At 43.3% G+C, this 27,977-nt stretch overlaps 1 protein-coding gene across 2 annotated transcripts in view; it reads left to right on the forward strand.

The window, feature by feature from the left end:
* Positions 1–27,977, forward strand: part of LOC124037020 (chemokine-like protein TAFA-5) — a 119,177-nt gene that overhangs the window by 77,782 nt on the left and 13,418 nt on the right. For both annotated transcript variants that reach the window (XR_006839100.1, XM_046351641.1), the window contains exon 2: positions 8,106–8,255. Coding sequence is in view for 1 of the 2 variants with exons in the window: in XM_046351641.1 (XP_046207597.1) it covers positions 8,106–8,255 (150 nt within the window). In the remaining variant the exon portion in view is untranslated. The remainder of the gene's footprint in view (positions 1–8,105; positions 8,256–27,977) is intronic.

Consider the following 27,977-nt stretch of genomic DNA (forward strand, 5'->3'; position numbering starts at 1 on the left):
CACAGTGTGCCATATCTTATTTTCAATAGCCACCTTTGAGAATGTTCTGCCTCTGGATAGCAAGCATGTGATATGTGGTGATTTGATCATTCACAAATAAATGTAAGATCTAAGCTGCCCATAATTCGATATGGCACTCCAGAAGGTTTTCTATTCATATAAATGTGAAGAAGATAATGGCCTCTTGTTGTTTATGATTTAGCAGATGAATAAGGTAGGGTTAAAATGGGAGCAGTATTTTACTCAACTTTTCCTCACCAAGAATATCACAGACCTAACAAGAGAGAGCTTACAAAAGTATGTTTGCTTTACCTCAACTTGAACAGCGAAATGACAAACCAATCCCCTTTTTTTGATAGGCGTACTGTGATACTAAAGGAAATAATCTGCTGGGAAAAATCTTTGATTTCATTGCTCAAGGTTGTGTCTTGGCATGCTTGAAAAGGAGAAGCATGCAGAATAAAGATGCCATGTCCATTTTGGAGTTTTCATTTGCAGTCAGCAAATCAATCCAAATGAGAATGATATCTGAGCAAGGGAGGGAATGTACAGAAATCCCAGGAAGCGCTCGAGTGAGATGTCAATAATCACATCGATGATGTAGTTATACAGTAGAGACTGCAAATCCGTCTCCATCTTTCAGCTTTTGATGGAGTGTTTATTTACCCCATCTGCACATGCATCTTCATCTAGCCATCATTAATGTGACAGGCCTATTTTATGGCAGCATAATGTATATTTACGGCAGACTTGGACCTTCGCTTTCTCTCCTTAAAGCTACATACAGGCAGGGCCAATTCGAACGTGGTCAGTGCTATTCGGGATCCTTGGGACATCCATAACCTAAACACTAACCTTAACCCTTACCTTTTTTATATTTCAACTTCAATGGGGGCTGGGACATCCCAAGGATGCCGGGTAGCACGGACCATTCTAATGAGTTAACGTTCATGCTTTACTTGTCAGATAGACGTTTTTTTTGTTGTATATATCTTAATCTCACTTCTATCTAAGAACTAAATATACTTTCCTGCAACCCGCCTCACCCATTGTGGTACGGATCTGCTATTTTGATTCCTTATAACTGGAATTTCCATCAGCAGCTAGCCAGCTAACTAGCTACTAGTCTTTGTTAGCCACGGCTAGCTGTCTTAGACATTTAACATTACATTTACATTTAAGTCATTTAGCAGACGCTCTTATCCAGAGCGACTTACAAATTGGTGCATTCACCTTATGACATCCAGTGGAACAGTCACTTTACAATAGTGCATCTAAATCTTAAAGGGGGGGGGGGGGTGAGAGGGATTACTTATCCTATCCTAGGTATTCCTTAAAGAGGTGGGGTTTCAGGTGTCTCCGGAAGGTGGTGATTGACTCCGCTGTCCTGGCGTCTTGAGGGAGTTTGTTCCACCATTGGGGGGCCAGAGCAGCGAACAGTTTTGACTGGGCTGAGCGGGAACTGTACTTCCTCAGTGGTAGGAAGGCGAGCAGGCCAGAGGTGGATGAACGCAGTGCCCTTGTTTGGGTGTAGGGCCTGATCAGAGCCTGGAGGTACTGAGGTGCCGTTCCCCTCACAGCTCCGTAGGCAAGCACCATGGTCTTGTAGCGGATGCGAGCTTCAACTGGAAGCCAGTGGAGAGAGCGGAGGAGCGGGGTGACGTGAGAGAACTTGGGAAGGTTGAACACCAGACGGGCTGCGGCGTTCTGGATGAGTTGTAGGGGTTTAATGGCACAGGCAGGGAGCCCAGCCAACAGCGAGTTGCAGTAATCCAGACGGGAGATGACAAGTGCCTGGATTAGGACCTGCGCCGCTTCCTGTGTGAGGCAGGGTCGTACTCTGCGGATGTTGTAGAGCATGAACCTACAGGAACGGGCCACCGCCTTGATGTTAGTTGAGAACGACAGGGTGTTGTCCAGGATCACGCCAAGGTTCTTAGCGCTCTGGGAGGAGGACACAATGGAGTTGTTAACCGTGATGGCGAGATCATGAAACGGGCAGTCCTTCCCCGGGAGGAAGAGCAGCTCCGTCTTGCCGAGGTTCAGCTTGAGGTGGTGATCCGTCATCCACACTGATATGTCTGCCAGACATGCAGAGATGCGATTCGCCACCTGGTCATCAGAAGGGGGAAAGGAGAAGATTAATTGTGTGTCGTCTGCATAGCAATGATAGGAGAGACCATGTGAGGTTATGACAGAGCCAAGTGACTTGGTGTATAGCGAGAATAGGAGAGGGCCTAGAACAGAGCCCTGGGGGACACCAGTGGTGAGAGCGCGTGGTGAGGAGACAGATTCTCGCCACGCCACCTGGTAGGAGCAACCTGTCAGGTAGGACGCAATCCAAGCGTGGGCCGCGCCGGAGATGCCCAACTCGGAGAGGGTGGAGAGGAGGATCTGATGGTTCACAGTATCGAAGGCAGCCGATAGATCTAGAAGGATGAGAGCAGAGGAGAGAGAGTTAGCTTTAGCAGTGCGGAGCGCCTCCGTGATACAGAGGAGAGCAGTCTCAGTTGAATGACTAGTCTTGAAACCTGACTGATTTGGATCAAGAAGGTCATTCAGAGAGAGATAGCGGGAGAGCTGGCCAAGGACGGCACGTTCAAGAGTTTTGGAGAGAAAAGAAAGAAGGGATACTGGTCTGTAGTTGTTGACATCGGAGGGATCGAGTGTAGGTTTTTTCAGAAGGGGTGCAACTCTCGCTCTCTTGAAGACGGAAGGGACGTAGCCAGCGGTCAGGGATGAGTTGATGAACGAGGTGAGGTAAGGGAGAAGGTCTCCGGAAATGGTCTGGAGAAGAGAGGAGGGGATAGGGTCAAGCGGGCAGGTTGTTGGGCGGCCGGCCGTCACAAGACGCGAGATTTCATCTGGAGAGAGAGGGGAGAAAGAGGTCAGAGCACAGGGTAGGGCAGTGTGAGCAGAACCAACGGTGTCGTTTGCCTTAGCAAACGAGGATCGGATGTCGTCGACCTTCTTTTCAAAATGGTTGACGAAGTCATCTGCAGAGAGGGAGGGGGGGGGGATTCAGGAGGGAGGAGAAGGTGGCAAAGAGCTTCCTAGGGTTAGAGGCAGATGCTTAGCCTTTTCCCCCCGGCTTCAGCCAGCCTTAGCTCGGCCAATCATCTGCCAGTCTACACTGTGCAACCCACAGTGCATATCGGACTGCTTCTCTCAACAATATCACTGGATTCCTGCAACCCGCCTCATCCAATGAGGTGTGGATCTGTCATTTTTATTCCTTAAAACTGGAACTTCCATCAGGAGCTAGCCAGCTAACTAGCTACTAGTCTTTGTTAGCCACGGCTAGCTTTCCTCGCCTTTTCCCCCCAGAATCAGCCAGCCTTAGCTCGGACAATCACCTGCAAGTCTGCACAGCGTGATATCAACCCAGATCATATCGCACTGCGTCTCTCTATCATATCACCGGATTCATGCCGCTCTGGATCATTACGCTGGATCATTACTCCTAGCTAGCTGCAAACGAATCACTGTTACCTGTCGGCCCCAGCCTCGAACCCAGGTCCTGTATGTATCTAACTGACCCACTCTGCCCTTTCTTCGCCATTTACCCATTGTTGTCTTAGCTCTCCTGATCAACACCTGTGATTGCTTTATGCCTCTCTATAATGTCACTATGCCTTGTCTACTGCTGTCTTGGCTAGTTTGTATTGCTTTATTTCACTGTAGTCCTGCTCAAATTGCCTTAGATAGCTCTTTCGACCCACCCCACACGCGGAGACCTCACCTATGTTGATAACTATGTTGACCTCACCTAATTGATAACTCCAGAGACGAAACCTCTCTCACTAGACGACCAGTTCTTAAAGCCTTTAGCCGGACCCTTATCCTACTCCTCCTCTGTTCCTCTGGTGATGTAGAGGTTAACCCAGGCCCTGTAGCCCCGAGTTCCACTCCTATTCCCCAGGTGCTATCGTTTGTTGACTTCTGTAACTGCAAAAAACTTGGTTTCATGCATGTTAAGTTTTTTATTCTTCGCTGCTTTAGCACACTCTACCAACCCTGATGTCCTAGCCGTGTCTGATTCCTAGCTTAGGAAGGCCACCAAAATTCTGACATTTTCATCCCAACTATAACATTTTCCGCCAAGATAGAACTGCCAAAGGGGGTGGAGTTAGCCTGCAGAGTTCTGTCATGCTATCCAGGTCTGTGCCCAAACAGTTCGAGCTTCTACTTTTAAAAATCCATCATTCCAGAAATAAGTCACTCACTGTTGCCGCTTTTTACAGACCCCCCTAAGCCCCCAGCTGACTGCCATTGACCAGCACAAAAAGATCCTGTGGCGTACTGCATTAGCATAGAATAACCCCCGCGATATGCAACTTTTCAGGGAAGTTAGGAACCAATATACACAGGCAATTAGGAAAGCAAAGGCTATCTTTTTCAAACAGAAATGTGCATCCTGTAGCACAAACTCCAAACATTTCTGGGACACTGTAAAGTCCATTGAGAATAAGAGCACCTCTTGCCAGTTGCCCACTGCACTGAGGCTAGGAAACACTGTCACCACCGATAAATCTACGATTATCAAGAATTTCAAAAAGCATTTTTCTATGGCTGGCCTTGCTTTCCACCTGGATACCTCTACCCCGGTCAACAGATCTGCCTGATCAACAGCTCTGCACCCCCCACAGCAAGTTGCCCATGCCTCCCCAATTCTCCTTCACCCAAATCCAGATAGCTGATGTTCTGAAAGAGCTGCAAAATCTGGACTCCTACAAATCAGCTGGGCTAGACAATCTGGACTCTCGATTCTAAAATCATCCGCCGCAATTGTTGCAACCACTATTACTAGCTCTATTGTATCGTCTGAGATCCCCAAAGATTGGAAAGCTGCCACGGTCATCCCCCTCTTCAAAGGGGGAGACACTCTAGACCCAAACTGTTACAAACCTATATCTATCCTACCCTGCCTTTCTAAGGTCTTCGAAAGCCAAGTTAACAAACAGATCACCGACCATTTCGAATCCCACCGTACCTTCTCCGATATGCAATCTGGTATCAGAGCTGGTCATGGGTGCAGACAGAGTTCAGTGTGTCAATTCGGAGGGCTTGTTGTCCGGACCTCTGACAGTCTCTATGGGGGTGCCACAGGGTTCAATTCTCGGGCCGACTCTTTTCTCTGTATACATCAACAATTTTGCTCTTGCTGCTGGTGATTCTCTGATCCACCTCTCTGCAGACGACACCATTCTGTATATTTGTGGCCCTTATTTGGACACTGTGTTGACTAACCTCCAGACGAGCTTCAATGCCATACAACACTCCTTCCATGGCCTCCAACAGCTCTTAAATGCAAGTAAAACTAAATGCATGCTCTTCAACAGATCGCTGCCCACACCTGCCCGCCCGCCTAGCATCACTACCCTGGACGGTCCTGACTGGATATGTGAATATGTGGACAACTACGAATACCTAGGTGTCTGGTTAGGCTGTAAACTCTCCTTCCAGAATCCAGATTAAGCATCTGCAATCCGAAATGAAATCTAGAATCGGCTTCCTATTTCGCAACAAAGCATCCTTCACTCATGCTGCCAGACATACCCTCATAAAGCTAACTATCCTACCGATCCTTGACTTTGGCGATGTAATTTACAAAATATCCTCCAACACTCTACTCAGCAAATTGGATGCAGTCTATCACAGTGCCATCCGTTTCGTCACCAAAGCCTAGTATACTACCCACTACCCACCGTATACTACCCACCTGTATGCTCTCGTTGGCTGGCCCTTGCTTCCTACTCGTCGCCAAACCCACTGGCTCCAGGTCATCTATAAGTCCTTGCTAGGTAAAGCCCCGCCTTATCTCAGCTCAATGATCACCATAGCAGCACCCACCCGTAGCACGCGCTCCAGCAGGTATTTTTCACTGCTCACCCCAAAGCCAATTCCTCCTTTGACCGCCTTTCCTTCCAGTTCTTTGCTGCCAGTGACTGGAACAAATTGCAAAAATCACTGAAGCTGGAGACTCATATCTCCTTCACTAGCTTTAAGCATCAGCTATCAGAGCATCTCACAGGTCATTGCACCTCTACACAGCCCACCTGTAAATAGCCCATCCAACTACCTCATCCCCATATTGTTATTTATTGTATTTATATATATTTATTTTCCTCTCCTTTGAACCCCAGTATCTCCACATGCACATGCATCTATCACTCCAGTTGTTATTTGTGAAATTGCTACGGCTTATTTATTCCCTTACTTCCCTAATCTTACTTCATTTGCACACACTGCGTATAGACTTTTCTATTGTGTTGACTGAATGTTTGTTTATTCCATGTGTAACTCTGTGTTGTTGTTTGTGTCACTGTCACGTCCTGACCGTAGTTCCTTTTTTATGTCTCTATTTTAGGTTGGTCAGGGTGTGAGTTGGGTTGGGCATTCTATGTTTTGTTCTAGTGTTCAGTATAAATAAAAGATCATGAACACGCTGCACCTTGGTCCTCTCCTTCTTCCACCTACGATGTTTGTTACAATCACACTGCTTTGCTTTATCTTGGCCAGGTCGCAGTTGTAAATGAGAACTTGTTCTCAACTGGCTTACCTGGTGAAATAAAATGAATATTTTGGTGGGGGGGTGTGTGGGGTACATGTGGAGCACAGGTGATTGTTCCTCATGTGGGATTGGATTGTAACCTTCCCTGTTTCTCCGGGCCTATGGATACAGCTGAAATGGCCCAATGGTTGTGCATTGACAGTGCACTGTTGTGTATACAGTAAAACATATGAAAATGATTTCTTCAATGCTGTAGTTACAGTACTGACGGAGTCTTAGTCTAAATGCCAGTGAATCAGTGAATCTGCATGTTCAGTTTTAATCTAAATGTAATGCAGCTACAAAGTAACTGATCTATAATGAATGTGGCACAAATCAAGTGTAATTGTTTCAGAACTGTCGTGCCTTATCAAAAAGCGTGTGACCTGCATTACTAGCGAAATAATTGGATGGAGGGCAGGAGGTCCAATTCCAAAGTATTAATATCCCAGTATTTATCCTGACTGTAATATTACTCTCAAATATTTTAGTAGATGCACTTACCTAGAGCAACTTACAGGCGCAATTAGGGTTAAGTGCCTTGCTTAAGGACACATTGACAGATTTTTCCCCTAGTGAGCTCTGGGATTCAAACCAGCGACCTTCCAGTTACTGGCGCAACATTCTTAACTGCTAGGCTATCTGCTCCGGTTATACCAGAGAACAGATGTGTTGTGCTTTTCTCCATTTTAACTGGGAACCCTCTGAGAGGCTGGAACATTTCTCTCTGAATCACTATCCGACAGCCCACCATTACTCTGGATGTGTCCCTGCAGTAAACTTAATTAACTCCCCAGAACCTCTACACTGTGACTTGGGGCCAGATTAAATCACCACACCACGCTGCTTGCAAATTACAACCGCTGACTCTGAGAGCCCACTGAATCCCTATGGAGAAGACCCCAGGGCCAGTCCAATCACACAGGTTAATCTCCAATCAGGAACTAGGTCAAAAGGTCCCAGAACTTAGATACATCAACAACTCTGGTGTCCAACCAAACCACTGTCCCACCTCATCCATGCACTGAGGAAGGGAAATGAACACTGAAATATGACTGGGAGGTATAAGTGGATTTCTAAGGAAACTGTTAGAGACCATTTTATCACGTGTGATGGTGTCAGATCACAAGAGGTTGGTGGCACCTTAATTGGGAAGGACGGGCTCCTGGTAATGGCTGGAGCGGAATATGTGGAATTGTATCAAATACATCAAACACATGTTTTGATGCCATTCCATTGATTCCGTTCCATCATTATTATGAGCCGTCCTCCACTAAGCAGTCTCCACTGTGTCAGAGATGATGTTAGCCTATAGGATGTGAGGGGAATGGCCATGAGGAAGGACACTGGTCCTTTGTGATTGGTTATGATTGGTGGTGAATGATTGATTGGTCAATGTTCTAATTTTGCTAAATGTATCCATTTAATAGGACCTTTCACCTCAATGTGTCTAAGCACTGGAAGTACAGTATCTCCCTCCATATGATAATTCTGCCATGCCTTCACTTCCACTTGTTATCTGTCCGACATAATTTCCTCTTCCTATCTTCAGGTCAGTTGGCAGCAGGTACGTGTGAGATTGTCACTCTGGACCGGGACAGCAGTCAGCCGCGGCGGACCATAGCACGACAGACGGCGAGGTGTGCCTGCAAGAAGGGACAGATTGCCGGCACCACGAGAGCCAGACCGGCTTGTGTAGATGGTAAGAGCCAAGATCCACCTCCATCTTTCACTTTCAGAGAGAGCCCCCCCAAGCATAGGGATTGAGAGGGGCTTAGAAAGCTCCCCTTGAGGGCCTCTTTGGGCCACCACCTCCTATGTATCCCCAGGACCATTTCTGATGTTGTGGATTACTCTGTTGTCTCTGAGGTGGTTTAGGCATCTCGTATGGGAATGGAATGTTGCATTGCATTTCATCACCTGCTGTTCTTGACCTGGTTGCCATCTGGGGAGGATTGGAAAGCAGCTACTGGCTGCACAGAGAATTGTCTTTCTCTGTGGGGATTCCATTGAGCTTATATTACTTTGGACGTTCTGTCAAGTTAAAATACCTTCTCTCCATTTGTGCGATACTTACAAAGATGATTTGACAAAAGCCCTCAAAAAGTTCTTAACTTATAAAGGCTGAAATTGGCATTTTGCACTAGTTGTGACAGAAATGTGTACCCTTTCTATAATGTTGCCTAGCACCAAAGCGACTATTTTAGGCAGCCTCAACTTTGTTTTGGCATTTTGAGAAGCTGCTGATCGCTGTGACCTGTTTTTCCAGCTTTACTGTTGACAACTTGCCTTTGACACTCTTCCTGTAGCTGTTGTTGCTATGATACCTCTCTACCTAAGTGAAACGCATACACAACATCCTAATGACAAGTTTAACACCTGAGGTGTCTGGTGGTTGTCGTTGCTCTTAAAAATATGTCGGCATTCAACTTCAGTGACCTTTACTTACCTAGAGCATGCCGTATCTTTGCAGGCTTGGTATTTATGTCAGGTCGCATCGTAGCTCGGCCACTCATTTTCTTTTGTTGTTTGTTCCAGAAATAAACATTGGGGAATGAACCATAGAGCAGGGTTTATTCCATCAGACTGAAAAAACGAATGAGATTTCAATCATTTTTAATCTTCCCCTCAGTTCTCAAGGTCCCGAAGCTGCAGTACCACGTGCTCCAAATGATTTTGTCCTCTATCCCCATTCCTTTGTTCCACAGAGGTCACATTTCTAACAGGATAATCCATATATCCATCACATCTTAAGCCCTCTGCTCCAGCCAAACTGCAAGGATGTGGGCAAAAATATCTCAAAAGTCAACTAAATCAGTAATCCTCCATGCGGTGTTGTCTTTTGCTCATAAGGAGTTGGATTATATTTACAAAGGCACAATAGGAGTTTAGATTGCCTCTGCCTTTGTGGAAATGTTACCATGTAATGATTTCACCTGTGACTTTGATCTCTTTCAAAGACCCTCAAGGCCTTTTTTCTAATCACACAAGGAACAGCTGCCATTTGCCGTCGCAAATGACTCTCAAGGAAATATTGTGTGAAACATTCCTTCAGCGTATTAGTTCATAGGAAATAGAGACTTCAACAGGATCAACAAAAAGCAGGAGTTTGTAGCCATTGTTGTTTATATAGACTTCGCTTCTCTGCTATTTCATGCTATCCGGTCCCCTTTCAACATCTCCCTGAAGTGACAGGGTGCCTGGTATTGATTTCAGTTAAAGAGAGAGTGAGAGATGAAAAGGTTCTGTTGTCAGGGTTGAGGTACTGTTGCCACCAGGTAGATTAGTGGCGTTGTTGAGGTCTGCTCTGGATGTAATGATATCACTCCAGTAGACCAGGGGGATGACTTACGGGGCACGGCACAGTTCATCTTAACTGGAGACCCATTACTCTTTCCCATTGTGATTATAAAATAAGTTACACCTGAGACCTTTAAATGTGGACAAAGGGTCACTGTAGGGCCAGATTTGTGTGCTGTGGCTTTGCTGTTTACTCATTTCAATTGATCGCCGGTGTCTTCGAGAGAACAAAGGAGGTACTTTAGATGTAGTTTCTCAATTTAAGATTATATTCTTTACTGCCTTTCAAAAGGCAGAGAGGCCAAAAAAAACATCCACCTAAAAAATTGCCGCCTTTTCAACATGTTTCAATGGTGTTTTTCTGCTAGTGATGTAGAGCATCATACGAGAGATACTGTATAATGACGAGATGGTCTTGTCTCTTCCCTAACAATGGGAGTCGTTGTCCCAAAGGCGGAGGCAGGCGGACTGCTTATCGGTCTGCTTATCAGTCTGCTTATCACTGTATTCACGCAGGAACACATATTGACGTGAGTGAACCCTCTCGCTTCGCCTCTTCCTCTCAGATCGTACTGAAAGCATCATGAATCATCAACCTGTCCAAGGGCAGTCACTGAAGGGAAGATTTAGACTGTAATTGTGACCCCAGACAGTACATGGAGAACAGTGTATTCCAGTGACTTCTGTTGCATTGCAGTATCATTTGATATTGGATACAAGCCATTCGGAGTAGTCTGAGTTTGCTGCTTTTCATGATCATTTTATGGTCTACCTACAGTACATAATTGTGATCCTTTTTGATCCATGTCATGTTGTTATGAACATTATGGACATTAAAAGTTAGATTTGGAAGAAGAGTAATTGCAACTGACCAAAAAGCTCAGCTGGAAAGATGAGAGGTTCAAAATATGACTGCAAAGTTTCTCTACAGTCTCTCAAACAATTGTAACTCAGGAGGGAATGATATTTTTGTAAAGCAAGAAAGAAAATTAAAATTTAAAAAGAGCATTGTTGACGTGACAGGTAGAGTAATATGAGGAAAGAAGTCTAATTTGCCTGTAACGCTACAACTTGACACGGACATTAGCATAACAATGACACATTTTAGGAACATTAGCTTTGATTCTGAGACAGAGCTGAGCCACCTATTCAAAAAGTGTTTTAAAAACTATTTGCCATCTTTTAAACCTCTTTTGACACAGATTTTGGAAAATGATGACAGGAAACCTGTAATATCAAATTCAATTATTTGGTCATTTGTCTCTATACAAGTACATTTCAAATCAGACAACCTTTCATATGAATTTGTCTAAATATTACAATCTCAAATGTCGGGGGCATTATGTGGACCACATTATGTACAGATACAAACCCTGCAGGCCAATTGCAACCATCCATGGCCCCCCAGATTATCGCTATCTGATCTGTCATTAAACCATCAATCACCAGCACAGCTGATCTCAATTGCATCCGTTATAGGTCATCAATTTACCTCTCCCTAAAGCGGATGTCGTGGTTTAGTCTTAATCCTGATTGCTGCCAACATTTTCATGAATATTTCGCACTCTGGTGGGTATTATCATCGGAACAATTTAATCCTTTTAATTGAGCAGTCTAATGACGACTTATCTATTTGGCAACCATTCTGTCGAATTTATATAAAATATACATTTTCTTTGTTTTCCACGGCAAATCAACAATGGCAATGTAGCCATACCCTACCTATTTATAAATAAAAATGGTTCAGGATTACATTTTCGTTTCCAATTAATGTAATCCGTTAAAGGTCCAATGCAGCCATTTTTATCTCACTATCAAATAATTTGTGTAACAATTAAACTACTGTTAAACTAATGTTATATGAATGTTTTCAATTAAAATGGTAAAATAAACAAAAATAGCTTCTTAGCAAATCACAATTTCTCAAGCAAAAATGTAGCTAGGACTGTCTGGGAGTGGTCTGAGTGAGGGGACTAATTGGATGAGCCTAACGGCAGGGATATGTAACCTGAAAACTATCTGATTTTGCAGAGATATTTGAAACTTTCTTTGTTATCTATTAACTTATACCACCTGGGGATGTTGCCAGGCTCTATTCCACCAAAACAAGCAGACATTTTGGATGGTCTTTTCAAACAGCACTTACACTAAAAGGCCATTATCATAATTTTTTTATCAATTTTTACTATTTTCTTCATTGTAGAATTATAGTGAAGACATCAAAACTATGAAATAACACATATGGAATCATGTAGTAACCAAAAAAGTGTTCAACAAATCAAAATATATTTTATATTCTTCAACAGCTTTGCACACTCTTGGCATTCTCTCAACCCGCTTCTCCCCGGAATGCTTTTACAACAGTCTTGAAGGAGTTCCCACATATGCTGAACACTTGTCGGCTGCTTTTCCTTCACTCTTCGGTCTGAGCACTTTTTCATTCGGTCTCATCTCCTTTTCTACTGTCCATGGTATATCTTGAAGCACTCAATGTGAAGTGGCGCTTTGCATTTCTCACATGCATAGGTAGTACGTTTGTCACAATGACGACTTCTCTGGAACTGGTGCATCATGTTGATTGGCCAGTGAGAAGCTTTGTCATATCTTGCCTGATCTTCAACAGTAGCAGCCAGTAAAGATCTCTTTCCATGGCTCAGTGGTTTCATGCAAAACTTTTGCATATTTGGGCTGTATACTATGTGTTTTGGAATCACATCAGTGGCAGGCCTCTTCGATTGTTTGAACGCTCAATCTTTATTTTTGACCACCTGCAGCTTTACCCTTTGCTCTTCTGGCTGACCCCTATGGCTTGTAGAGGCCCTTGGCTCTTCTGACTGGACCCTCTGGCGGGTAGAGGCCCTTGGCTCTTCTGGCTGACCCCTATGGCTTGTAGAGGCCCTTGGCTCTTCTGGCTGACCCCTATGGCTTGTAGAGGCCCTTGGCTCTTCTGACTGGACCCTCTGGCGGGTAGAGGCCCTTGGCTCTTCATTATCAACAAAGGAGGGGGGTGGGGGAGGTTGTGGATGGGGGGAGAGGGGTAGGTCATCATCACCGATAAACGTTGTTCCTATCATGATCTGTTTGCATAAGTTCAGCATATGCATTCAACAGCCTGGCTGGCAAATGGCCTGTCCATAGTCCATATCTGAGCCATCGCAATCACAATCACTCAGGACAGCATCTTTCTCATTTTGAGGGATAACTGCAATGTTGCATGCCTTGTCTGGGCAGTCACCTAGATCCACCATATCCAGAACTTGACTCAAAGTGAAACTAAAAGAAAGAACGGAGTAGAAAGTCAGGTAAAACAAGAACTATGTATGTGTATCAGTATTTGTATACCTAGATGCACTGTGTTATCCCGCCTGTCACTATTGTTGCCGTCAACATGTTTACACATTCTATGACCACACTGAACAAAGTTGAGTAATTGTAAATGCATATATCAAAACTAGACACCTTAAACATGATGTGTACCAAAAAGCTTTGTCCTAACTTTATTTTAACATACTTTACTAACCTTTTGTTTGGGAGCTTTGATGCAGCCATCCTCTTCTCATGGTGCAACCAGAAAGTAAACAGCTCTGGTCATGTGACAATTTACACTAAACATGTGACACTGCACATCATTCATTGGGACCCTTTATTATTTAAATATTTACTGGAAATGCATTGATAGATCATTCAGTAACATCTTTAGAGCCATATAACTGAAAACATTTTTTTATGGTCACTATTGTGACCGATGGGATTAAATAGGTTAAGTTTCCCTGCATTAAAGTCACCAGCCACTTGGAGTGCTGCCTCTGGATGAGCGTAGTAAATCCTTCCCGTCCGACTCATTAAAGATAAAGTAATCCTCCTGTACAGGTGAGTAATCGCTGTCCTGATATATAGAAGCTATTTTCGGTCATGAGATACAGTGTTGGTAGAAACATTATGCACAAAATAAGATACAAATAATGCAAAAAAAACACACACAATAGCAATACCTCCGGCGCCTCTATTACGTTGGTAACCAGTCGATAATAATAATCAGGCACCTCGGAGGGTTTGTGGTATATGGCCAATATACCACGGCTAAGGGCTGTAGCGAGCACTCTGCGTTGCGTCGTGCTTAAAAACAGCCCTTTGCTGTGGTATATTGGCCATATACCACACCACCTCTGACTTATTGCCTCATTAAACTTTCTCTCCTGACGTTTTCAGACTACTTCACTCATTTACTCATCCTTTTGCTCCTCCCCTTCTATCCCCAGTTCCGTCGAATGTAGTTGTCCCTTTTTTCCTCAAGGGACCTCACGCAACCTTCTTTCTGGAAGAACCTACCATATTGATGAATAACGTGATTACTAAATGTTTTCCTCTTTGAATAAATTGAGTTACTTACATGGATGATGCTTCCTGTGTATTTACGCAAAGCAACAATAAATCAGAGTACGCAATGATAAAGTGTTTGCAGGTGTTCAGGTGGGTTCAGAACAATTGATATGTAACATTAATAAAATGTTCTGCTACCGCCGATGCTTGGCTGCAGTTAATTAGTTATGCAATTGGTGAGGGTTGCAATGCATTATTCTGTAGCCTTGGCAACACATTGTCTAACAATTTTATTCTCTCAACTTTCCTCTTTTTTATAATGGACGTGGTCTCTAGTAATACAGTATTTCTCTCACATCTTTAATTAATTCACCTCTCGAGTGGTGAGCGTAGACGCCCAAAAAAAGTATTGTACCACAACATCTGTTTATAAGAATCTTCACCATATTTTAAAGAGGGACTGTTAAAGAGGGAATTATGATGGAGCATTAAGACGAGTGAGGCTTGAGCATCAATAGCAGTGATAGCATTTGTGGCTATAACAGTCAGGCCAGGGTTTGTTTCTACTCTGCTTGGAAAACCCCTTCCAGCAGTGGTCCGGCTTGAAGAGTAGCGATGTCTTTGCGGTTGCCCTCTCTATATTTAATGCATTGCATGTGTTCTCCATTCTCTGATGTAAATCTTCTCTTAATTCTCTTAAAAACCTCTTAAGGATCTGACCCTTTTTTTCAATGTTCATCTAAAGTGACATACCCAAATCTAACTACCTGTAGCTCAGGACCTGAAGCAAGGATATGTATATTCTTGATACCATTTGAAAGGAAACACTTTGATGTTTGTGGAATGTGAAATTAATGGAGGAGATAACACATTAGATCTGGTAAAAGATAAGAAAAAAACATGTTTTTTTGTTTGTTTTTGTACCATTTTTGAAATGCAAGAGGTTAAAGTATGATAGCTCCTCTTTTTTAGTATAGAAGAACTTTAGCATTTACGCAATCCTTCAGGCTCTTTCCAAACGTAAGCTAACCACGTCTTTGATTGAAGCAGCATGAGACAAGGCAGTCTTCGAAAACTATTAAAGTTATTGTTAAAATTGCAGTTGTTGTTTGAGGAAATCGAACATGGTACAGTCAATCGAGGCATGTATACCATTGCAGTAATTATCAGATAATAGAACAAAATCAAAATCAAATTTATTTGTCACATACACATGGTTAGCAGATGTTAATGCGAGTGTAGCGAAATGCTTGTGCTTCTAGTTCCGACAATGCAGTAATAACCAACAAGTAATCTAACTAACAATTCCTAAACTACTGTCTTATACACAGTGTAAGGGGATAAAGAATATGTACATAAGGATATATGAATGATTGATGGTACAGAGCAGCATAGGCAAGATACAGTAGATGGTATCGAGTACGGTATAATGTACATACATATACGATGAGTATGTAAACAAAGTGGCATAGTTAAAGTGGCTAGTGATACATGTATTACATAAGGATGCAGTCGATGATATAGAGTACAGTATATACATATGCGATGAATTTTCAGTATGTGTTTCAACACTACACATGCATTTTATTTTACTAGGCAAGTCAGTTAAGAACAAATTCTTATTTTCAATGATGGCCTAGGAACAGTGGGTTAACTGCCTGTTCAGGGGCAGAATGACAGATTTGTACCTTGTCAGCTTGGGGATATGAACTTGCAACCTTTCGGTTACTAGTCCAACGCTCTAACCACTAGGCTACCCTGCCACAGTCTTCAGAAAGGATCTTCTAGAGGTGCTTAAAATGTGCCATGGAGACAAGCATGTTGTAATGAAATCTGTCCATTGGAAAGAAGCTACGGTCTGAGTCCTTTCATGTGACGGTGTTTAGACTATATGACGCGACTCCCTACAGTTTCTAGTCATTTGTAATAAGGAACAATGTTGTTCATTAGGCAATTATCATTTTGAAGGACACAAAAACATCACAGAGATGCTTCTTTTTCTGAGAAAGTGTTGTGACTAATTTAGAAGCCACCAAATCATTTTGCTGTAACACAAATAGTCCATTTTCTCATATCATGACCTGCCTTTTGATTCGCTTTTCATTCTTTTTTATGTTATTGTAATGTAATAGACAGATTAGAATTTATTTTGTGTTTAGGGATGTTCTTGCGGCGGGAACGGCTTTGAGTTCCTTACTTTCTCAACAAATTAACCAATTTATCCAATAGGATAAAGTAATCCTTCTCACCCCCCCTTCTCACCCCCCCCCCCTTAAAAGATTTAGATTCACTATTGTAAAGTGGCTGTTCCACTGGACGTCATAAGGTGAATGCACCAATTTGTATGTCGCTCTGGATAAGAGCGTCTGCTAAATGACTTAAATGTAATGTAAATGTAATTGATTGAAAACCAGCATTGAAGACATCTATTTCAGGAGTGTGTTTTGTTTGCACAGCAGTGTGTCCCATGAAGGCAGTTTAACCTTGATTGAGACACGGGTTGTCCCTTGGCATGATCCATGCAGTTCTGATGACAAACCTGGCTGAGAAGTCATGCAACTTGATTGTTTCAACCGGCTGCGCATACTGGGAAGTTGTTGCCTATACTTTGTCTTTCATAGGGGGATTTGAATGTCAAAACCAGTGAGGGACTCGTGATGTGTGTGATACTCTTTACTGCCTACAATTATGCTCTATTGTTATCGCCAAATTATTTCTCAAAATACATTGGAAAATATAGGTGACCAGGCCAGACCTTTGTCCTTGGGAATGTTTGCTGTTGCAGCAGTAAAACATGATGTGCTCTCACAAGTCCCCTTAACGCATGAGGACATACATCATTATCCCACACAACATCCATTTGGTCTGGGGCCACAGAAAAAAAAAGAGACAACATAAAAAAACGCACATTCTTCCACTCTGTCACTCCAGGCAATTTTCATAAGTGGGTGTTCATGGGATATAGGGAGTGGAGGGGGGCCTCCAAAATCTTTTGTGACCTCAGGAACAAGCCTATATGGCTGAGACAAACAAGTGAAGGATGGCAAAAGGGCAAATGATTATAAGATTATATCTATAATGAAAGAGGATGAATGATGCGTGAATTAATATGTACTGTATCACCATGGCAGATTATTTTCCCCCGTGACATCCTTTCCCAGAGACACCTCTCAAAGGATCCACTCAATAAGAGCTGTAGACCGATGACAAAACGTTCTCTTTATGCTATTGTCATAACACGGATGAGTTTAATTTCTTTGCATGAGTAACTGGCATTACAGACCCAAACAAATGCCATAAATACGAATCAATCATCCAAAATGGCTTTTATTAAATAATTTAATCAGTGTTGCAAGTGATTGATGCCAATGAAGTGTAAATAGTAAGTATCTCTGCCTAGATGACTGGAATCCCACATCTCTTATGATGTAATACACGTTTTGGTCACTTTAATAACCAACGATAATGTAATTCATTTTTTTCATTTATTCATCTATTTGTGGGTTGTAATTTCACACAACGACATATAGCTTTTCTTGTGCCTCAAATTGAATCAATGAATACATTTGTCAAGAAAGCACATTTCTTCTTTCTGGATACGTTTTATTTGAACTTATACGTGTACATATTAATGGTTGTATGTGTGCCACACTTGTGTGATGAGTAACGTTGCCTAACACCAGATGACTTGTAATACCTAGGCTTTAGCTCAGTCTTCTGGTGCACAGAAGACCTGGGTTCGAAACCTGTCACACACAAACTCACATTCAACTCTTGTCACCTGGAAACACTACAACCACCATCAATATGAATGGAGCTCATTTGCATGGACACCTCTATTAATACTGATAAACCCCATGTTTGTGACTTGCTGCGAAGCAATTTCCTAGAAGAGGAAAGAGGGCTTATTCATGCAGCTGTCTGCAGCTTAGGGTCAAGTGCAGCCACACAACTCTCCCAGATAAATGTGGGTCATTTGAGAACATTTGTGGGGGTCAATGATTTTTCACATTTAGCCATGGTAATTGTGATACTACATAATTTAGACTGCATTTAGGGGAGATGTTTCATCTTAAAATGTCTAAGATCAAAGTTATAAATTGGCCAATTGCTGATAGGAGACATGGAAAGCAAAGCTAGTTCAGAATGAAGACACATTTGGACTGTTGACTCAGTACGTGCTTTGTCAACAATCAATCCATCAATCAAATTTATAAAGCCCTTCTTACATCAGCTGATATCTCAAAGTGCTGTACAGAAATCCAGCCTAAAACCCCAAACAGCAAGCAATGCAGGTGTAGAAGCACAGTGGCTAGAAAAAACTCTCTCGGAACCTAATAAGAAACAGTCTTGAGATCAATGTAATTAACTGCACATCATTGTTTATATATATATAACATTTTGTATCGGTGCAACTCAAATTTGGCGAGTCCTGGAGACTTTAACGCAACTTGAAGTGTTGCAATGCTGAACAGAGATATTTGTTAGAGGGCACTATAGTGACTGCAGAGCCTTTCAAATATCTTAGAATTTGTCCAGGGAACCAGCAACCAGAAGAATAATACACCTGCCACTTCCAGTCAGCCTCAGGCTGTGACAGGGGGCACTGTGCTATCCATTTAGACCCAAATGCCAACGGGCCTAGAAAGAGTTTTACCCTCTCAGAGTAGGAAAAGTCAAAAAATTACTGAAAAAGAGAGTTGTTTTGGTATTTGGAGCAATCAACCTTCATTTGAGTGGTAGCCCCTTTCCCTTGATAGTCTTACTAAAGTGGAAATTGATTGTCTCATTTTGGTTATGGAAAAAGCTAGAATTCCCCTAACTTGCTTCCTTGTGACTCCAGTAACAAATGAACTATTGATTAGTTGTTTACCATTTGGTGAATATCATGATAGACCTATAACGATTCCGAGAGAGTGGCTCTGTAGTGGTAGGCGTGTGTTGTAAAATACCCAATCGCTAATTGTTATTGGTACTTGCTTTCCATCATTTAAATGAGGAACTCCCTGGAACTCATGCCTAGAATAACTGATGTCTTTTTCAAATTTGACCGTTAAACTGTCTGTCTGATACATTTTGCCCATGACATTATGCAACTATTAACTTGGACAGAACACCTCTAAGCCTCTGAAATCCACAGTTAATATCCGTCCTCCGCATTTACAACACAACAATCCTAAATGAAGAGCTCAAAATGTCTTTTAAGGCTTCCAGTCTTTTTGGAGTGGCTTACGTCATTTCCAATCGATCGTGGAAGGGAACAGGCTTGGAGACGGTCAAGCATTTAGGGGAGGGAGAGGGCTCAGCACTAAGCAGACTGACTCCATTTAGCATCGCTGAGGCCCGGAGTGTTGCTGTCGTAACCTTTGCTATTGATTCAAGCTGATTTGTTTAAAATGTCAAGTACAACACCCGGGCAGACGGTGCTCACAGATGTTGGCTCTCTGACTATCTGAGCTATGAACTCTACAGTGTAACTGGTGGTTACCTGGGCCAGTTTATGTCATGCTACTGACATATTTGTAAATTGCTAATCTACTCTGGATTTTTATCAGCTAAACTATTACACAAATAGCATATGATGTTTTACAGCACTTGCTGCCATAGTGTTGTTCTCAATTCTTTTTTAACTGCATTTCCAGTGGAAAAGCTTTTAACAGGACTTTTCTGGGGACTATAAACGAAAGGGACTTGTTGCAGTGGGGCTCCCGAGTGACGCAGCGGTCTAAGGTACTGCATCTCAGTGCTTGAGATGTCACTACTACTACTGGTTTGAATCCCGCTGTATCACAACCGTCTGTGATTGGGAGTCCCAGACGGCGCACCATTGGTCCAGCATCGTCCGATTTTGGCCGGTGTAGACCGTCATTGTAAATAATAATTTGTTCTCAACTGAATACAATTATTTCATTTTGTTTTTTAAAATCAAGACGAGTTTAGTATTTATTTGAGTTTGTGTCCGTGTGTCCAAGTCTCTGAGGAATGCCCACAGGGGTAGGCCTTTGCTTTCCATGCAAAGGAACAGAAACTAAAGACAGCAACGCAAGGCTGTGTAGCGCTTACCAAAAGTCTTTATCAAAATATATAAATAATCTCTCATCCACCGCAACGCAAAGCCCCTCTCATTTATCGTCTCAATAAATCCTGTCGGCAGGTCTCTGCATCGGTCATCAGTCAGCGCCTACCTTAACTGGGTCAAGACCGCCAAGGCTCCAGAGACCACTTCCCCCTCTCTGTCTGCAGAATGCTGGCTGAACACAGCTGGGACCGGGCCATCGCTCAGGCCTAATAGGGACCCGCAGAATTCAAGATGAATTCAGGGGAATGTGGTGGGGCGTTTACCGTTTGGAGAAAAGAGGGGCTGTTCCGTGTCAAGGGTGTGATTCAACTGTCACACTGCACCTTTGGTCCAACTCCACTGTGCAATGAATGGTATTTTTTCACATGAACCTCTTTTTAATAGCAAGATGTCATTTGTGCCAAGCTGTTCTTTGTGAATCCTTTTTCTCTATATTGGTAGTCTATGTATAGTAGACTTGTTGTCTTAGTTACCTGCCCACCACAGTTGCTACGTACTCCAGGCACCTTCAATATGATTCAATGCCTTCTCTCATTGCTCTTCAGACAGAGCTTGAAGTTGGACAGTGCATCATGCTGCACAGCAAGGATCCCATTGAGATCCTTGTGCTTCTAGTATCCATAAAGCATGTCCATAAGCGATACCATGAAAGCTTCCGGTCTAAGATCGAGCTGCAAGGCTTCCGATGAAAGCTTCCGGTCTAAGATCGAGCTGCAAGGCTTCCGATGAAAGCTTCCGGTCTAAGATCGAGCTGCAAGGCTTCCCATGAAAGCTTCCGGTCTAAGATCGAGCTGCAAGGCTTCCGATGAAAGCTGTTTCGAGGACCAGCAAAGACAGGCGGCTGAATTAATGAAAGCGTTATCAAGGGAAGCGTGTGGCGCACGCACTTAGGGAAGGTGTCCTGGGATGATTGAGGATAGAGATGTAGCTCCAGACATTCCCAGGGAATTAGATTAAGAAACAATGTCTCCACAAGAGCACACAAAGAAAAATGTCCTCTATCCTGCCGAGTTTAATACACTCTGCAAAAAAATGACAAGACAAAACAGCCTTTATTCATTGGAGCTGTGATTAAATCTTACATGGAATGTGTTCTCTCTCACTCAAATTTTTTTACATTCCACCCCTGACACTTCTAATTACACCTTTGAATAACAATGCCCACACATATTACAGGTTTTAAGGCGATATGAGTTGGCTCTGCTTAGGTACCTTGTGAATAAACTCAGGGAGCCCAGTCTTACTGTGTGTGCAGGTTCCTCCGACTGGATTCGTCACATGCCTTTTTGTTTGTGGGCATTTGGCTGGCAGTTATGGGTTCAGGCTGAGTACAGCACTTTGATGTATCGATTTACAAAAGGCTGCACTGGGAACAGCTGTGTTCCTCCATAGTCTGCGTCCCCGCCGAGTGACAGGCTCTCTGAGCGGCAGAGACAGTGTATGTCTCATTAGAGAGGGAGTCTTAGTGTGTGGCTCTGTAGCCATGACAGTTAATAGAGGGTGGGAGTCTGTTTGTTTGTTTCATTAAAGCTTGCTCCCATTTATCCAACCTAAGTTCAATTCTCCTGCTTAGAGGACTTTCAATATAATTGAATTGTTTTATCAAGGCATATCAAGGTAATTCGCTTATAAATCAACTTCTGTTCGGCCAAATCGCTTCACGACAGTTCTGGCTGAAAGCCTCGCTTCCCTGCTTTAATTCAGTTGGCCAATGGCGGGCCTGCAGCAGGTGGTGGTGGGGAGGTGGAGGTTTGTCAGTAAATTGTTGACGTAACACACAAGTGAAAGAATCTAGGGGTATGTTGACATATAAATACATCACAAGATTTCTGCCCATTGGTGCCTCAGCTAGCGTGGTGGAGTTGTACTAGTGTGCTGTGCTCATAGGCTAGAAGATCATAGGTGAACGACATTCCGTTTTGGCTAATAGTAAAAGAGGAGGAGAGTCGTGACGCTATGGTGACGGTGATAACGTTTGTAAAACTAACAAATACATTCCACTATGCCCATAGAGAGGAAGCAATGATAACTATATTTTGCTTACTGAATGAAGTCAAAAGCCATTCAGACAAACCTTACTGATTACACTACCATTTGAATAGAATATTGCAGATGACTGAAATGACAGCATTAATATTCGGATACCTCTCATATAAACAATGTGCTATCAGCCTAACTGTACTAAAAGAAGGAATACAAATAGATTGATGTAATTATTATTATTATTTAGGTGATATCAGGTTATCAATTTGACATTTTGAGACTCTGCTCAGTACAGTAGGAAAGATGAGGGAGGTGAGTGTTGGTGCAGAGATGCAGCCTGTCATCTCCATCACAAATATCTGTGTTGTCTACTGACCTGGGCCATTGTTGAAGTACCAGAACATCCATAGAACACTGCTGGTATGTCATAGATGCTCAGCTTGACTAGAAATTCAAACTTTCAACAGAACCCTCAGTAGTTTCAAAACCATTTCTACCTTTTCACCTCTGCCATGTTGACACCTTGTTTTGTAGACCCTCATCAAGCCCACCAAACGAGCAGAATATTCTCATTAAAATAGGGGCCATGTATGAGTAATTATGGAGAAGGGCTTTTTTCTTATCATGAACACAGCACTACATAGTAACGCCTGTGATTTGGTGAGAAAGAGGTGACTCGCACCAGTGAGCTGATGAATAGAGAACATTGTTAATTAGGTGAATTACTGTATGCAGCATAGACATAAAAAGCATGGATGTCTCTTGTACTTTCCAGACTGCACTCCTCAGAAACTGCTTATTGCATCAAAGCAGAACACAATTCGACAAACCTTTAACCTCTTAAAGGCTTGAGCAGTTAGGCCTACACACAGTTTAGCAAAGCAGAACATTGTGATCGGAGAGGCTCACTGTTTCCATATATAAAGTGAGTGGTGACTCCTGGAATGTTTTTGTCTCTATTGAGAGTTTGGTAGCTATCCCTCTTGAATGAGATGTTCTTCTTCAATGGAGCCTCAGTGAGCCCAGCCTCTGACATGATTTGAGCGTCTTAGCATCGGAGGCTACACTATGAAAACAAGACCCAGTAAATTGGCTGCCCTAAAAGGCACTGTCGTTACAGAGTTTGGTGGTTAATGTTAATGCTAATGCTAATGCATGGGGGGCAACTGGCAGGCTTTAACTCTAAGGGGTCTGGGTATGCAGATGATTTGCAACTCTGCAGGTATTCCCATTAAGACCTGAAGACTGAGACTGGAACAAGATGCACAGCAGTATTTACAAAACTCACAAACTCACTGACATCTGGGGTACAGTCTCAATGTGGAGGAGTATTCACTGTCCTACAATCAGGGATGGGCAAAAATACAATTCCATTTTTTTTACAAAATACCCTAAAGAACAACATATCAAAATAATTTTTGACATACATTTGCAAAGTATTGTATTGAATAAAAATGTTTAAAATATATTAGCAAGTAACCCCCTTAGCAACAACAACATGCTCAGTAATGGCTATATCACTTTTTGCTTACTTTTGAATTACTTTTTATCTACCTGTAACACTCGTCGAAATGGGTAGACCAAGGCGCAGCATGATTTGGGTTCATCATAATTTATTTAAATGTGAACCAGTACCACCCCACCCCCAAGGTGCGGACTCTGGCTCCAAAACCTGAAACCAAAAGGGAGGGTTGGGGGGAGGGGAGTGTCTAGTGTCGGTGGCGGCTCTGGTGCGGGACGAAGAACCCTCTCATCCCGTGAATCCAGTCATGGACCCGGGCTGGACACAGAAGAAGACTCTGACCTTGGAGCTGGACTGGACTCCGTGCTTAGACTGGTCATCAGTTCCGGCCATGGAGCTGGAGGTTCCGGACCATGGACCGTCGCAGGAGGTTCCGGACCGTGGACAGTCGCAGGAGGTTCCGGACCGTGGACCGTCTCTGGAGGTTCCGGACCGTGGACCTCGGACCGTCTCTGGAGGTTCCGGACCGTGGACCGCGGACCGTCGCTGGAGGTTCCGGACCGTGGACCGTTTCTGGAGGTTCTGGACTGTGGACCGTCTCTGGAGGTTCCGGACTGTGGAGGTTCCGGACTGTGGACCGTCTCTGGAGGTTCCGGACTGTGGAGATTCCGGACCGTGGACCGTCTCTGGAGGTTCCGGACCGTGGACCGTCTCTGGAGGTTCCGCACCGCGGACCGTCTCTGGAGGTTCCGGACTGTGGAGGTTCCGGACCGTGGACCGTTTCTGGAGGTTCCGGACCGCGGACCGTTTCTGGAGGTTCCGGACCGTGGACCGTTTCTGGAGGTTCCGGACTGTGGACCGTCTCTGGAGGTTCCGGACCGTGGACCGCGGACCGTCTCTGGAGGTTCCGCACCGTGGACCGTCTCTGGAGGTTCCGCACCGTGGACCGTCACTGGAGGTTCCGCACCGTGGACCGTCTCTGGAGACCAGGCGTGCTGAGCCGACACAACCCATCCTGGACAGCTACCCACTTTAGCACGACAAGTGCGAGGAGCTGGCACAGAACGCACCGGCTGTGAATGCGCAAAACATGGTGCATGACCGGTCACACACTCTCCACGGTGAATACTGGGAGTTGGCTCCGGTTCACTCCCTCAACTTTCGCTGCCCACTCCTCGCCCAATCTGTCCCAATATTCCTCCTCTGTCCCTGACTCACCCCTCGGCGTCGCTGACCACTCTGTGTTCCTCCCCCCAAAACATTTTTTGGGCTGTTTTTTTGGCTTGCGTCGTGGTCGCGAACCCTGGCGTCATCGCTGTCCTTCCCTTGCTGCTTCCTCCTGCTTCAATGGCAGGCTTCTGTCTCCTGCCATAATCTCGTCCCACATCCAGGATGTCCTCCACTCCTGGCTTTCCTCCTGTGCACGCTGCTTGGTCCGTTGTTGGTGGGATCTTCTGTAACGCTCGCCAAAATGGGTAGACCAAGGCGCAGCGGGTTCATCAAAATGTATTTAAATGTGAACCAGCAACAAAACAATAAAGAGAAACTAGCAAACAAACGTACAGCCTTGTAGGGCTCAAAAGCAACAATACAAAAACAAGATCCCACAAACAACAGGTGGGAAAAGGCTGCCTAAATATGATCCCGAATCAGAGACAACGATAGACAGCTGCCTCTGATTGGGAACCATACCAGGCCAACATAGAAATACAAAAACTAGACTACACATAGAAATAATAAACTGGAACATCCAGCAGTCACGCCCTGACCTACTCCACCATAGAAAATAAAGGCTTTCTATGGTCAGGACGTGACACTACCTCAGTTGAATGCACTACCTGTAATTCGCTCTCTGCATACGAGCATCTACTAAATGACCAACATTTTTATTTAAATGTAAAAATGAACAACTGCAAAGCACACTAGCTATTACTATTGGCCTTGTTTTGGGGGCGGAGGTCATTAGAATAATACTCGGCATGTTTTACGTGTATGTTTCATTTAGCAGTCGCTTTGGATAAAAGCGTCTGCTAAATGGCATATATTATTATATATATATTATTTTACCATTTACATTTTGTCATTTAAAAGACACTTCAAATCAAATGTGTCACATACGCCAAATACTACCTTACCTTGAAATGCTTACTTACAAGCCCTTAATCAACAATGCAGTTCAAGTAATGGAGATAAGAAAATATTGACTAAATAAACTAAAGAGAATAAATATGTAGTCAAAAAATCCAAAAGTAACACAAGAAAATGAAATAACAATGACGAGGCTATATACAGGAGGGACCGGCACCGAGTCAATGTGCGGGGGTACATGTTAGTCTATATAGACTATAGAAATGACAGAAATTACAGCTCTCGAGAGTATCTTGTTAGAAAATACATAAAGTTACTTGAAATACATATTTCAAATACATTTAACAGAAATACTGCCCATCGCTGCCTACAGAAAAGGCTGCAAAATGAATATGTTGCATTTACAGCCTCTGTACTGTGGTATTGTATAGAGGCAGTAAATATACAGGTATAGGAAAGGAGCTGGTGTGTTTTCTCTGTATTCCCTGTCCTGTCCTTGGGGCAGATTAGCAGCCCCAGCCCCTATCTTGGCAGACCCCCGGCTTCACACCATATTAAGCAGGATTTATCACCCGGGGCGGCAGCTGTTGACGGCTCAGTGATATGCTATTTCACAGACATACTACCCCACTGGTGGATGTAATAATGTTATTTCTGTCTTATCTCCACAAGATGAACTGTGCCCCCATCCACGCCCACCTCCGCTCCATCTGCACTGTCACACACACACACCTTCAAGTAGGTAGATTACATCCAGGTTTCTTCTTCTTCTTTTCATGATTATTATTCCACAACAGAGATTGCCTTTGGATCCCCAGCTGTTTCAGTTGAGTGGCCGCCACAGCTAATGGTGGGATAATGAAGGAGAACAATAACTTGAATTGATTGTTATCTGAAGGTGGGAATGACCTCGGGAAGGCGGGCGGCGTGGTGATTGGGTGTTATTGATATACTTATCACTTCCACTACCCCCTACCACATCAGATAAAGGTATATGGAAATGGGAGAATTGAATTAAGGACCATTTTTGAGAGGGTCTCATGTCCCATGGTGTTGTTCAACGGAAATTCAGATTGATAATTGAGGTTAACAGGTTATCACTGTAAAATTTCACCAAAGGAGAATGTATTACCTTGTTAAGCAGTCCATATACCATTTAATTTTCTATACCATCCTCTGGTCGCACTAGGAATTTAGTGTAGGGTACCTGAATGCGTTTTGTATAGTATAAATGGTTTGGCCTCTCCCTCTAAATTTGTTATCCATATCTCTGGCATTCAAATGCCTCCCCATGCATATTGTTCACTTCCAGAAGGATCCCTGCAGCATCCCTGGCAAAGTGCAAATGAATTGAGGTGGACGGGGATGTGAATTATAAGGATCTGTTTCATTTAAAGTTCTAACGTTCATTATTTTTCCCTTCACCCTTGTGTAGTTTTTTTGTGATTACGTGTTGGTATTTGGGGTTTTGTTAGGATCCCCATTAGGTGTTGTGAAAGCAGCAGCTACTCTTCCTGGGGTCAACATGTGTCCTGTTTAAGAAAATTGGTGGACATGCGCTTACAATGTTTTTGTTATTTGTCCAATGCCGTTAATCTGCCTATTGATTGAACATATATTTTAAACAATTATCAAAAAAATGCAAATAAAATTGGCATCAGGTGTTCCCATGACAACATTGAAACAAATTTGGTATAGGCAGTTGCACCAACAGTAGATCCTCTGTTTGAGGAAAACATGTATTTTACCTTTCTATTACAGTTTGAATCTACTGTAACTTAATTGAGTTTGTACAATGGATTTGTTTGTACTGCTTGTAGTGATAATTCAGTGTTCTTCCTTTCACTGTGTGAGCACAATAATGTTGCCCTTGGCTTTAAATCAAATGAAATCCAATGTTATTTGCCACATCCACATGGTTAGCAGATGTTAATGTGAGTTTAGCGAAATGCTTGTGCTTCTAGTTCCCACAATGCAGTAATAACTAACCAGTAATCTAACCTAACAATTACACAACAATTATACACACAAGTGTAAAGGGATAAAGAATATGTACATAAAGATATATAAATGAGTGATGGTACAGAACGGCATAGGCATAGTTTAAAGTGGCTAGTGACACATGTATTACATAAAGATGGCAAGATGCAGTACAGGATATAGAGTACAGTATATACATATACATATGAGAT

The sequence above is a fragment of the Oncorhynchus gorbuscha genome, linkage group LG06, assembly GCF_021184085.1.
Source record: "Oncorhynchus gorbuscha isolate QuinsamMale2020 ecotype Even-year linkage group LG06, OgorEven_v1.0, whole genome shotgun sequence".
Taxonomy (NCBI): Eukaryota; Metazoa; Chordata; class Actinopteri; order Salmoniformes; family Salmonidae; genus Oncorhynchus; species Oncorhynchus gorbuscha.